The sequence below is a fragment of the Marmota marmota genome, unplaced genomic scaffold (genome assembly GCF_001458135.2).
Source record: "Marmota marmota marmota unplaced genomic scaffold, marMar, whole genome shotgun sequence".
Lineage (NCBI taxonomy): Eukaryota > Metazoa > Chordata > Mammalia > Rodentia > Sciuridae > Marmota > Marmota marmota.
The window spans coordinates 15,360,896-15,375,949 of record NW_025999990.1 but is presented as its reverse complement, the minus strand read 5'-3'; the positions used below and the strand labels follow the sequence as shown (position 1 = coordinate 15,375,949).

Here is a 15,054-nt window from a genome sequence, read left to right as displayed (position 1 = left end):
GAAGGGTCTGACAATAGGGATGGAGAAGGAGAAACAAAATTTGAGAGATTTATATTAAGGAAACAAAGCTTATAGGTCCAGGAGATGAATTGCTTGTGATTGGTGAGGGAGCAGGAGGTGCCAAGGACAGTGGCCAGGTGTCAGCTGTGTTTCAATGTAGAAAGGGGTGCAATTCTCTAAGATTGGGATGCTGGAAAGCATCAGGCTTGGGAATGAAGACCACAAGTTCAGTTTTAGGCACATTGTGTTTGCCATACCTGTTAGAACATTGTAGCAGGGAGGTTAAGAGGGGTCTCAAAAGTAAGAGTCTGGCGCTCAGTGAGTACTGGGTCAAAGATGTGGGTCAGGAATCTGGCAGGTGCAGAGCCACTGCAGCTAGAACAGAATGGCTCATCCCAAAGAATCAGAAGAAGAGGACCCAGAAGTGAGTCATGTTCATCCAGAAAATAGAAGCTAAAATTGTGCAAAATATATAATTTGAAACCAAAATCTTTCCCTACCCTCATCCACAAAAAAAAAGTAGCTTCAAATTTGTTGTTGCAGTAGCTATGTGTTATATAATTAGTCTCCTGGACCTGTACTAACATTGACGCAGAAATTATATTAAGCAAATTTTTGAAAAGTCTGTTCCTAGGTCTGTGTTTTTTTTTTTGCAATTTGAGGAAAACAACAAGAAATTTTAACCAAAATTTATTGGAAATACTAGAAATGCCTGTGACAAGACAGACTCTGTTTCTCCTTATGCTGTATCTGGCACTGAGTCTTCTCAGAATCTCCTTTCCTCTTAAATGGCAGTGCTTCCAAAATCTACAGTTTTAGAACAGTCAGGGACAGAGGACTTAGGGTAGAGGGTTATTGCTCCTCTCACCATGAGCTCTGTTCCAATAAACACCATATGTCAGTTTTAAAATATTTTCATTGTTGTACCATTCTTACACTCCTAAAAGGAATAAAAATGCAAGTAAAATAGATACAAAGGAGATGCTAAAAATCTTTTCATCAGATATAATTTCTTCCCTATCAAAAAAATGTTAATGTAATTGTCTCTCATAGAAGCAACTAGTTAGGTTTTAGTCACCTCAACAGAGAATTTATTTGCTCAACTCACCATCTTAACTAAGCATTAACACCCTGGTGCACTTAGCTAAGACAGTATGTATTTCCATGTGTTCTAGAGACAAGAACATAAGTTCTTAACTCAGCTAAATAAAACAAAACGTGACAAAACAAAACAAAAACCAGAGATAGGAGATTTTCTACTCTCAATAAAGAATATTAGAGTAGAAAATCTTTGAGTAGATCCCATTCTCTTGTTTCTAGGTATGAAATCAAGATTCAGAAAAGTGAAGGAGCGTGGTGAAGGTGACCCAAATAAATGGGAATGGAACATGGAATCAAAATCTAGCTTTTTAGGCATTTTTTATTCAGTTAGTATCCTAAAATTTTTACATTTAGTTATGCATTCATTGAAAAATCATAAACATCAGCAACACGTCTACTTTTTATACTCAGTCTGTATAAATGCTGAATGTGAACAAAATATGTGTGAAATATGTTTTCTCCTAAAGTAATTCACAATCAAGTCAAAGAGACAGGCTTGTCCATTAATACAGTGACCTATGGGCTATACTCGGTGCATAAACCAAGAACCACCAAAATACTAAGAGAGGACATTTAATGCTGCTTGGAATTACATGAAGTGACAGTAGGAAATAGAAAATTTCATTTGAAACAAGTTCTTGCCAAATTGAGAAGGAAGTCTGAGTCCAAAGAACACAATTCCAGGCCAACTGAAATGAAACAAACCAAACCAAAGGCATAAGGAGAAAAGACAGAGGCAGCCAGGGGCATGGATGAGGCAGGTAGGTCATTGCAGAGGCCTGTGAAAAGGTTTGGTCCACACCATGAAGGTCTCTGGACCATCCCAAGGAGGTGAGATTGTATTAGTTATAGAATATCAGCCAGTTCAAGGTCATGTGCATGGAGTTGACAGAATATGCATATTAAAAAGGATGTCTGTAAATTACAGGTAGAAAGAATTAGAAGGACCGATGACAAGATGACAAAGGACTAGGAAAAGCTGCTATTATAACCCAATACATTGCAAGAATGTACTAGAGCAGGGACAGGTTCCAGGTACAGGATTAGGTCTCAGTGAAGCTCCCACAAGTTGTATTCATTCATGCCACCACATTTGACTTTATGACTCAAAATGTGTTAACACTTAACAGTTACACTGACTGAGATCAGCAAAGCAGCAGCACCATTGTTACTGCATCAAAGTGTGTGCTTCTAAAATACAGGCAGGTGTTTTCCAAGAAATCAGGTGACCTGACACACCTAACACTAAAATTTATAAGAAGTCAATTTGTTTTTTACTAACTTCTTATGATCTTTTTGTAATGGTCAAAGAGGTAAGTTGCCTGTAGTTGTTTCTTAGCCCAAGGAGTCAAACTTCATGTAGTCAATATTCTGGATAGTCAACAAGTAAATTCACAGGGAATGGATTCTAGATGGCTCAGACTGAGCGGTGCAGATTTGAAGAGTAATTATGTCTTCAACTCACTGGATTTCCCTGAGAGGCAGCACAACATCCTCACCCGATAATTGGGCAAACTTCTCACATCAAGGGTTCACCTTTTCTCAGAGCTCTAAGTGTTTATCTGCCCATTTACACAGGAGTATGGATTAGAGTGAGCAGAAAGAAACCCTTAATTACTAAGTGCTTCAGTGTAGACATGATGGAGTCTAACTCTCGAGATGGCCTTGTGTCAGGCAGTTACGGGGCCAGAGAAACCCAGCATAATCAGCTGCCCTTCCAAACCCAGACCTTACTTAACTGTTGGGAAATAAGGTGTGATGCTGTGTTTATAGCTAATAAAGCCTGGAGAGCAAAATCAAAACTCCCCTGCTAACCTTTGCAGCTCATGACTGAGCAAATTATGCAGGATAATATGGCAAGACACGCTTTCTTCCCCCAATGCATTTATGTCACTTCAGCAATTGGACGTCACCCCCAGTAGTACCCAAGGAAGCAAAGGAACAGAAGTTTGGCAGCAGAATCCCAGACACCAGTGGGGACCTCAGATGCCACAGACCTTTGGAGCTGAGCTGAGCATCTCGGATTGCACCTCTACTTCTCTTTGCCTGTCAGCAAAGTCCCTGTCCCTACAAACATTAGTTTCCACTAGTAGAACTGGTTCAGTAGTTCTGTTTATGAACTACTGGTTTAAACTTACGTCTCCAAACCAAATTGATCTATTAGAAAATATTAATAAGGTTTTTATTATTGTTATTTGGGAAGCAGGCCTAAATGACAGTGAAACCTTTTTGTATGTTTTTTATCTCCTCAGAATCTACATATTTTGTAGACAAGTCCTCTTCTTGGACTCAAATGTCTTACTTCCTAATGATGTCCTGGTGGTATTTTATTCTAATGATAAAATAACAGCAGCCACTGCCATTTATGAAAGACTCTCTGTTGTCTCCTGGGCATGGTGGTTCCTCCTTAAGATGGTTCACATGCAGCATATCATTGGAAAACACCACCTACGTAGAGTCTTATTGTGACCTCACTTGGCTGTGATGAGCAGATTCCAGAACAGCACGTAGCATTGAAGTGTTTGAATTATGTCATTGTATAAGATGACTCAGAGCCTACATTGAAGAATCTAGTGGTTAGACCAGGGTAGTGCAGGCGTGTTATTATAAGAGGGATGTGGAGATGTCCTGAAGCTAGGTTTTGCTGAGCAAGCGCAATGAATATGTTTAGATTGTATTTTACAGAGAAATGCCATACAAGTGTTTTCTAAAGATGCTTTGTCACAATTTCTGTAAGACTGAAGAAATTTCATCTGTCCATATCAATGAGAATAATTTGTGTGTGTGGATATTTGTATTTGGGATATTATTCAGAGATTGATGGATATTATGGAAACCTTAAACTGTCTTCTCATACAAGAGAGTCCTTTTTACATATGAGTGATATTTTCATTATGTGATCTTCAACATTCTTACCTGGGCATGTTCAAATTTTCTCACCTTTTTTAATCATTTGAGGAACACTATTCAAGGGTTATACCAGCAAGATCTGGAACATAGTTGGTTTATCAAAATTAGTGTGTAGGTCTAAAAATAAAGTCACTTTTCTTATAGATTCCAAAGAAGTTTAATATGCAAATCTGATCTCTGATGACAACTACAGTGTTGAAAATCCAGAAAAGATATCATGGAATGATTCAAAGCAGAGGAGAGACAACTCCCCTCACAGTGGTTTCCAAATGCACATTGTGCCTCTGTCCCCTTTAGGACATCATGTCTTCTACCCAGACCTGTGATTCAAAGAGGTCCTTTGTTTCACCATTATTATTGAGTGATGTCAAAACTGGATTTAGAGTATAAAGCTTTTTATTTCTATAAGTAACTGTGATACCCACAACTGTAAGTCCTGTGGGAAAGAATCATGAAATTTATATTATTTGCACATTTGTGCCTATAAAATAATGATAAACTGTTCTATCTATATCAAAGGACTCGTGAGGCAGTGTATATAAAATTTCTGTTGAAAGAAAGTACATGCAATCTAATTATGAAGGTTTCCTATTTAAAATTAATTATTTAAATTCTACAAATTTATGGAATAGAGTGTAATAATTTTATATATATGTAATGATCAAATCAGGATAATTAGCATTTCCGTCTACCTCAACATTTAAAAAAAATTTGATCAGCACATAATAAGTGTGCATATTTATGAGGTGTGGTGTGATATTTCAATACATGTGTGCAGTCTGTACTAATCATATCAGGGTAATTAACATTTTCTTCTCCTTACTTGGTGTTTGGAGTCCTTGAATTCCTACCAGTTATGCATAATATACACGATGATAGTTTATTGTGAACTGTAGTCACTCCCTGTGATGTACAACACCAGAACTTGTTCTTCCTATCTAATTATATTTGGCTCCCTTTATCCAACCTCTCATATCCCCCTTCAACCCATCTTTTCAGGATTCTACAAACTACAATTCTACATTCAGATTGGTCTATTTTTTTAGCATGCATTTATGGTGTTTGGTTTTCTGTAACTGACTTATTTCATTTAACATAATCTCCTTCAGTTCCATTTGTTGTGCTGAAAATGATATCATTCATTTTATGACTGAATGATATCGCATTGTGTATATAAACCATATTTTCTTTATCCATTCCTCTATTGGTGGTCATCTGGGTTGCTTCCATATACTAACTATTGTGAATAGTACCACACTAAACATGGGCATGCAGGTATATTTTTGATATGCTGATATTATATCTTGGGATACATACCTAGAAATAGGGTAGCTCAATTTCTGTTTTTAGTATTTTTTAATGTTATAATTTGTTCTAATTATTTATACATGACAGTAGACTTCATTTTGACACAATGTATACAAGTAGAACACAACTTCTCATTCCTCTGGCTGTACATGGTGCAGAGTCACAATGGTAGTCTAATCTTACATGTATATAGGGTAATAATGTCCATCTCATTCCATCATCCTTCCAATCCCCATACCCCCACCCTTCCCTTCACTCCCCTTTGCACAATCTAAAGTTCCTTCACCACCCCCCTAACTCCACATTATGGATCAGCATCTGCTTATCAGAGAAAAAATGTGGCCTTTTGTTTTTTGTGTTTGGTTTATTTCACTTCACATGATATTCCCCAGCTCTATCAATTTACTGGCAAATGCCATAATTTAATTCTTCTTTAAGGCTGAGTAATATTCCATTGTGTATATATACCACATTTTCTTTATCTATTCATCTATTGAAGGGCATCTAGGCTGGTTCCATAGTTTAGCTATCATGAATTGAGCTGCTATAAACATTGATGTGGCTGTGTCACTATAGTATGCTGATTTAAAGTCCTTTGGGTATAAACCTAGGAGTGGGATAACTGGGTCAAAGGGTGGTTCCATTCCAAGTTTTCTGAGGAATATCCATACTGCTTTCTAGAATGGTTACACCAATTTGCAGTCCCACCAGCAATGTATGAGGGTACATTTTCCCCCACATCCTCACCAACACTTATTATTGCTTATGTTCTTGAAAATTTCCATTCTGACTGGAGTGAGATGAAATCTTAAGGTAGTTTTGATTTGCAGTTCTCTAATTGCTAGAGATGATTGACATTTTTTCATGTTTGGTGATTGATTGTATTTTTTCTTCTGTGAAGTATCTGTTCAATTCCTTATCCCATTTATTGATTGGGTTATTTGTTTTTTTCTTGGAGGGGGTGTTTTTTGAGTCCTTTATATATTCTGGAGATTAGTACTTTATCTGAGGTGTGCATAGCTCCCATTCTGTAGGCTCTCTCTTCATGTTATTGATTGTTTCCTTTCCTCAGAAGAAACTTTTTTAGTTTGAATTTATCCTGTTTATTGATTCTTAGTTTTATTTCTTGCACTTGGAGTCTTATTAAGGAAGTCAGGTCATAATGAAGTTTGGGGCCTACTTTTTCTTCTATTAAGTGCAGTATCTCTGTTCTAGTGCCTAAGTTTTTGATCCACTTTGAGTTGAGTTTTGTGCAGGGTGAAAGATAGAAGTTTCATTTCACCTCACTATATATGTATTTTCAGTTTTCTCAGCATCATTTGTTGAATAGGCTATCTTTTCTGCAGTGAATATTTTTGGCACTTTTGTCTAATATGAGATAACCGTATGTATGTGGGTTTGTCTTCGTGTGATCTACATGTCTATTTTGGTGCCAATACCATGCTGTTTTTGTTACCATTGCTCTGTAGCACAGTGTAAGGTCTGGTATGATGATGCCTCCTGCTTCAGTCTTCTTGCTAAGGATTGCTTGGTCTATTTCAGGTCTCTTATTTTTCCAAATAAATTTCATGGTTTCTTTTTCTAGTTCTATGAAGAATTTCATTGGAATTTTAATAGGTATTGCATTAAATCTGAATAACACTTTTGGTAGTATCGCCATTTTGACAATAATATTTCTGCTATCCAAGAGAATGGGAGATCTTTCAATCTTCTAAGGTCCTCCTCAATTTCCTTTTTAGTGTTCTATAGTTTTCATTGTAGAGGTCTTTTACTGTTAGATTAATCCCCTAGTAATTTTTCTTTTGAAGCTACTGTGAATGGGGTAGTTTTTCTAATTTCTCTTGCAGTGGATTCATCACTGATTGAATAGAAATGCATTTGATTTATGGGTATTGATTTCATATCCTGCCACTTTGCTGAATTCATTTGTTATTTCTAGAGGATTTATGGGGGAATTTGTTTTTAATGTTTTGAAGAAGCTCCATGCATTTTCCTAATAGCTGTGCTAACTTCCTTTCCTCTCCTTATAGAGTATATGAGCTCCTTGTTTTCTACACTACCATCAACATTCCTTTTCCTTTTTTCTTATTAATTTTTTTGTAACAGCTCTTCTGACTATGATGCGATGACATCTCATTATGTTTTTGATATGTATTTCCTTCATGGTTTATGAAATTGAGCACTTTTTCATAAATTTGTTGACAGTTGAATTTATTCTTTTGAGAATTTTCTACTCATACCATTTGCCTATTTTGCAATTGGATTACTTTTTATTTCTATTGAGGTTTTTGAGTTCCTAATATATTTTGAATATGAATGTGGTATCAGATAAGTAGTCCATAAACCTTTTGCCTTTCCGTAGGTTCTCTTTACCCCTTGGGTAGCTCCCTTTGCTGTGCAGAAGCATCGTAGCTTGATTTCATCTCACGTGTCTATTTTTGCATCTGTTCCCTGTTCTTTGGTGGTCTTATTTAAAAAAAAATCATCACTTATACAATATCTTGTAGGGTTCCTCCTGTGTTTCTGTCTAATAGTTTTTATAGTCTCAAGTTCTTACATTTAGGTCTCTGATCTTTGGATGATGAGGTTCTCTTTTAAAAAGCAACTTGCTGGCCTAACTGTGTTTAGTGTGGTAGAGTATGGCAGTGCAACCTGTGGTATGTTGAAGCATCATACAGTGTTTCTTATATTTGGCTACTTTGGGTTATACTGAATCCCATCTAGACCTCCCAGATAGAAGTCATTATGCAGCCTTTACTAACATAACACTGTATTTCTAAAAATTTGTGTAGCCTCAGGCTATGTTTAGATTCATGTTGTGTGCTTTTTCTTTGTAGTTCTAACATGTACATAACACAATATTTGCGCTTTTAACCATTTTTAAGTGCACAATTCCATAGCATTAACTTTGTTCTTTCTTGTTGTGCCACCATCTCCACCATGTGTTCACAGAACTTTCCATCTTCTCTAATTAAAGCTTCATACCCATTAATCAGACCCTGAGCCCCGACCTGAGGAAACCACACAAAGGTGCATATTTAATTATTTATCTGTACTGGATAAAATTATGCTAGTGATAGAACGAGCTCTAATATGTATAATCACTCAAATCTCTATTTCTGACTCTATAAGAAATAAAACAATGCCCTAATTGACAGTTTTTCTCCCCCAGCTCTTCTCCAAAATTCTTGTAAACTTTGACCTCTCTGCATGATCAATGTGTAAAATCTAAGCTCATCATGCTTGGCTATGTCAAGCCCACAGTAAAGGAAGAAAATCTGGAGGGTTAGTTATATGCAGTGATTTTAGGCTCAGAGTGAATCAGCACACATCACATATACTCAATCAGATGTCTTCATCCAGGGTTTAGTAGTCTGGGAAATGTAGCCTAGGATATGAAGAAGAAGAAAATTTTGATTTAAGGATGAGCTAGCCAGGTTCTGCTGCATGATATTTCGAGTGTACATAGGCTCAGGAATCATCATTCATGCCACTAGGAACAATTTATTTTGATTCTTCTTTTTAAAAAACTAATTTTACCTGAGAGAAAAGTAGGCTTCACTTTAAATATCTCCAAAAATAAAACAAAACTCCATGACACAATTAAAATGAACATATAATTCCACTGAAAGCTAAGAGATATTATCTAGGGATAGAAACCTTAACAAACAGTGCATAGTTGAGCATTTCTACTTTACTCAGTTCACAATTATATGTTAAGGGTCAATGAAGATATCTGTGAGGTCTAGAATCTTTTGCATCCTTAAAGAAAATTTCAGTAGTTCTCATGTTGACTGATAGCATCCCTATTCATAGTTTGCCTTCTCTTAAAGTATATCTAAATCCCACCAGGATCAGCAAATCCATTTGCTTACAACATGGAAGATGCATTTAATTGGTAAAATGTATTGAGCTCATGTACAAGAGACTTGGAGAAAAAGGAAAGCAGACATTTTTGACTATTTCTCTTCACACAGAAAATAATTTCCTTCCTTTTAATAAGTGCACTTAAAGTATCCACAGGAGCCCAAGCTCCATACATACATAGGAACACTTAGCATCTGCGTTTTCCTTTCCTACAAAGAAAGAAAAGTCATAAATGCATTTGCTGGCAATACTGACAAAGACCAATTTGTGGAATAATTGAAACCTTGATTTCTGTCATTACCCGGATGTGTACAAAATGCATCTTCCTGTCTACATTCCAGATGCTTCTTCTTATTTTAATACCTCTTTGTTTCTCATGAGTTTCAAATTCTTAATTGTAAAGTGTCAAGGGAAAGTCTTCAGTTTGCAAGTTTCATGAAGAATGACATCAACTTGAACTCCCTGAAAACCTTGCCACACTTATTTATAGTTCCTTTCAAGTAGTTTATTTTCCATAGTAAGCCTCCGACCTCTTGATTCTGTCCCATAGTCATCCATAATGAGTGAGCTCTTGTAACCCAAGTAAAGGTCTGGGCCCAAAGTATTCATTTTGGAAATAATCTCTCTGTTCAACCTTGATTTCCTAGGGAACGAGCATTGAATACAACCCAGCCTGGGTCCCTTCAGCTTACCGTGGGAAACCTGAAGCCAGAAGCCATGTACACCTTCCGAGTTGTTGCCTACAATGAGTGGGGGCCAGGGGAGAGTTCTCAACCCATCAAGGTGGCCACTCAGCCTGAGTGTGAGTATGAAAAGGGAGAGGCTGTGTTTAGTAAGGATTCATTGGCAGTGTCCTTGAGTCCTAGTAGAACTTCTTTGAGATGAGAAAACGGAAGGCAGGTGTTTGAACCAACGTGTTTAACTTGAAGGTTTTTATAGGAAAGATGACATTTTGACATATGGCCTCCTCACTCAGTCCTCATTCTCCACAATGGCAGATTCGAGGAAACCATGGCCCCATTCCTCCATATAGCTCACATCCTCATTTCCTAAAGTGACTCCCTGCCCAACAGTATTTCATCATCACCACCATTGAGTTGAATCCTTCTCCGTTGATTTTTTCACATTTTCTGGAGTTAGTCTGTGCAGGTTTTAGCATCAGAGGTAAAATAAAAATGGCATAAAACTTCTAAATAGAGGGACTTTTAAAGAAGTTAAACAGGCAATAATAACTGAAGAAGATACCAAAGGCCAACTGAGGCCCCAGAAGCATGGGAGATGTCCTCTTCTGGACTGTCTCCTTGACTTCCAACTTGAATCACTGTATTAACCTCATTCATCCCAAAGTAAAGCTGTAAAACAAGTTACAATTCCATACTATCAACTTTTATAAGGGAAGAGCACCCAAATTGTTCATTTAAGAAATATTTCTGTACCTTAAATAGTTTTAGTTTTTCTTATGGACCTCCAATGTTATTTAGAATGAAGACTTACTAATAAGTTTTCCAGCTTTATATTTTTAATTAAAAATTCTATTCTAAAAGTTAAATTCAGTGAGTAACTATTTGAAACATGCAGCCTTATTTTAGACACAATTTCCTGTGCTCCTTTTCTTTTCATTTAATAATACTCCTTTATTTGTGTTTATTGGTTTTATGTAAAACTATGTTTAACCTGAAAATGACTTCAAATGCTTTTGGAAGGAGATAAAATATAAGTTAGAAATGTGAGAAATAATCTCTGTACTGGGTTCACTTCCTGGGTGATTTATATCAGCATGTCAAAGAAGAAATCAAGATAGGCCATCAGAGTACTGGTTGATCATCTACTCTTGGCAAAATCCTCATCCTTTCTTCGTCTTAGCCAAGATTGCCCTGACAAGATTGATATATTCATCCAGGCAAGGGCAAAGACCTCCAAGTCATGTAACTATTTGCCTCACAGAAACAAACTCTCAGACAATAACTTCAAAAACACAGTAATGTATACAGGTGTCCAGAAATTGTTTGAAAATGCAGGCTCCCAGGGAGGTCTGGCTAAATCAATTGCAGGATTCAGTGCACAATGAAAATGCAAGGACACTTTTCTGAAAATTAAGAAATGTTAACAACTACAATTACAGCAAGACATGAAGTCAGTCTTCATGCAGTTTCCCTCTAAGTGTGAGACCTTGTCCAACTTTGTTGGTTGTGCACCCATGAAACTGGCCCTGATGAGGTTTCTTTTTGTAAAAGAGAGTTGTTGCCCTGTGGATTTAAGCCACTTTCCATTTCACAATGTCCATGTTAATTTAGCATTTGAGTCCTCAGACTCTTCGTTGATGCTTATAGTTCATATATGGAGAATAAATTATTTTATGAATATTTGGCTTTTTTGATTAATAAAGTTCAGTAAAAATCAAATTAGGCATATACACATGTATGTATGTGCTTGTTTATATGTATATGATGTGCCGCAGTCTGGCTGGGCACAAATCACGAGCCACTGAAGCAGGAACAAACTTTATTTTTAAACTGCAGGAAAACACTTCACACAGCTCTCGGGGAATCCTCCCGAACACCACGAGGCTTGTCCAGGAACCCCCAGCCGGAAAATATCTCTCCCAGAAATCCCTCCTCCTGCACTTCCCCAACCAATGGGAACTCTCGGGGAATCCCCAGAAATCCCCACGAGAACTCCAAAATAGTGCGAGAACTCAAAAGTTGCGGCAGAGGCGGATAGTAATGCCTCGCCTGTCAATCAATACTGTTGGCAAAATGCCAGGGGCCATACAGACTCGGCAGTGGCTCTCAGCAATGATGTATATGTGTATATATATATGTGTATATGTATAAACATACATATATATGGTATATTCCACATTGTACATACATTGACTTTAACCTCAAACATTCTATAAAGAAAAGTTTTGTTCAGTTTTCTAATACGAAATTTTAAATTTGAGCATTTTTTAAAAGATCCAATATGTACAGGTATCTGAATTCTTTACCCTAAACCTAATATTATCTTAGAATTATTTTATTGTACTTTTCATGGCTGACTAGTCATGATTACATTGTATTTCTGATAAAAATCATAAGTTGTCAATCTTGCTTTCTCAAACTGAATAACTTATTTTTTCTTCTTCTACAAATATCATTGTTCCTAAACATCCAACTTAAAAATATTTTCAACTTTTTTTCTCTTTTTTACTTTTTTTTTAATGACAGTATTTGTAAATCAAGGGACAAAAATATTTTCCTTTTTAATACTAACTACTGAATATGAATATCTCAATACATAAGGCTTGTATACAGCAGCATGTTCTGCAATTTTTAATGTAAGAATTTTTAAAAGCATCCCTATTATTTGTATTGCCCATAAAACGTTAACTGTGTGAGACAAACAACAGCATACTTCAATTTGTAGTTCTATATCATGAATAGCTACTATGCTCCTATACTATTCTGAGCCACTTAAGGTGCTTTAGAAAAGGCATATACCTGTTAAAAGTAATGTAGTTAGGGATCTCATAAACTTCTTGGGGAAGTGAAAATTCTAAGTATGTGACAATCAAAAAAAAGTCCTTAGATAAGGGAACTTATAGGAAATTGTTAGATGGAATATAAGCCATTCTGAGCCACGCGTTTGCTTCTGTGCCCCTTATCTGATGGTCACAGCTTATTACATAGTTATTTTTATGTCTACACTACGCTGTACTTACTTCCTCCAGTCAGCCTTATGTTGCAGAGAGAGCCCCAACAGGCTCTGCACGACATTTATCCCTCCCTATTCAGAAAGCAGTGTAAGAAGTGTGAGCAGAAGTCTTCTCTGGATGCTTGCCTCTGTGTGTATTTACTTTGCTTAACAATTAACAAAAAGGACGATAAGACAACTAAATAGTAACTACTACAAGTCCAATTGAATAAGACATGTTGTTTTGGTATTGTTATAGCATATAAATAATAATTTCTCCAGAAAATGAAAATGGAGAACCTGCAAGCTTTAGAAATGTGATGTAGCCTTGACTATTTTTCATTAAGGGCAGCGGTAATGGCCTTGGAATGCTCTTCATATTTTAGCCTTTATTAGCACTGTCTTTGGTCACCTGTTTTTAACCACTGTATGCAGTAGGGATTGTGTCTGTGGGAGGTCTTTGGCTTGGCTGTGTTTCATGACCCTTGTCATTAGCTAACTCATCTTGTTGAGCAGGTAAGTAGAGGAGAACAGTTCAGCCTACAGAAGAGGCCATGCAGAGCACTCTGTGAAACAGCCGACTCCTTGCATTCATTTATAATAAAAGCATGCTGTAGTTCACTTGCTGTGTTTATTACAGACATTAGGATAAATAAATTATATTATCATGACTAATAGGTGATGCATGTGTATTTTATCTTCTGTTGTTAACACCAAATACCATTTGGCAATTTACGAATATTACTAGTGAAAGGAACACTTCATCTCCTCTGAGCCTGCTCAAAAATATGCCAACTGGCAAGGGAAATGGAACATTCCAGGGATCCTCTGTTTCCTTCCTTTCTCTCCCCTTCTCTCTGTTTCCCCTTCTTCTAAGCCCATCTTTCCGTCTTTTAGAGGAAATACCAAGGTTGATTTCATTATTTGGACTAGGCAAGAGGGGGAGAAAAAAAAATCAATATTTCCTCTCTTGACAAAATGATTTTATCTTTTGAAAATGGGTCTCGTCTGGGTGTGCATTTGGTTGCTTCTTTTATCACCGTTTCTCCAAATGTGATGTAGTAATTGTGCACTAAAATTACATAGCTTTTATACAAATTGAATTTCAAGTTTTTCATGTTATTTGAAAATATCAACTCTATTATGGAAACCATATTTTCAAGGAATAAAAACGGAGGGGAAATACGTCTGAAATATAAATCAGCCAGCAACTGTTTCTAAAAGTGCATACATTTTTTTACAGTAATCATTTAAAGAGATCAATAGTCCAAGATCCAGTTTATGAAATAATCACCCGGAATAGAAAGACTTGATTTATATGAAGGCTTGTGTCCTCTGATTATATCTCCCTTTTGCTAAACCTTTGCTCTTTTCCCCCTGCCTTTATGGTGTATAATTTCTTCACTGTATTATCAGCCAGGATTTAAGTCCTTGCCTGCTTAAGACGTGTCTAATCTTTTCATACCACATGTGGCGAATTTTTGAATTATTATTTGGGGTCCTATAAGATGCTGTTAAGGCAGTTTAATCATACAGGATGTTAAAATGGACCACATATAGGTTTGAAGTCTTGGGTAAGAATAGGAAGCAGATTTGCTAGACCACAACCCAATTATCTATAAAGCCCTTTTATATTTAAGATTTGTAAGTAATATTCTTAAGTCTATTATATTCTTTGAATGCAAGCAGCCATACCCCCAGGTTGAGTGACTTTAGAATATGTTATATAGAGGTATAGCTGTATTTACTTTTTTCCCTCCTTCCCTGGATTTAATTTTTTAAAAAAATTCTAATAGAGTTCAACTAGTGTGGCGATTATGGAAAGAAAAGAAAAGTTCATATCATGTTCCTGAATATTGCTACTATATTCTAGATCAGATTTCTTCAGCTCAGTTCCCTGAACTAGAAAGTGGAGGTTTTATTTACTCTGCCTCTTCCCAGGTTGTAGAGATGAAATGAGAGAACACAGGGACATCCCTGGGTCTTGCATGGCTTCAAGCAGGCACTCAATAGAAAGGAATTCCCTGACTGCAGCAGGGTCAAAGGAGAGCAGAATTCCAACTGCACAGCACTAAAAAACAAAGAGGGAGCTCACTAGGGTAATCACCTAGGAAAATAGGCTAATAGAGTGCCTTATTTACAGCTTGATACTGGCTCTACTACTATACAAATGTAAAGCCAGCATATATATAT

General features: G+C 36.6%; 1 protein-coding gene across 3 annotated transcripts in view; it reads left to right on the top strand.

The window, feature by feature from the left end:
• Dcc (DCC netrin 1 receptor) overlaps positions 1–15,054 on the top strand; it is a 1,055,962-nt gene that overhangs the window by 739,485 nt on the left and 301,423 nt on the right. For all 3 annotated transcript variants that reach the window (XM_048806205.1, XM_048806204.1, XM_015482370.2), the window contains exon 9: positions 9,834–9,988. In XM_048806205.1, coding sequence (XP_048662162.1) covers positions 9,834–9,988 — 155 coding nt within the window. The remainder of the gene's footprint in view (positions 1–9,833; positions 9,989–15,054) is intronic.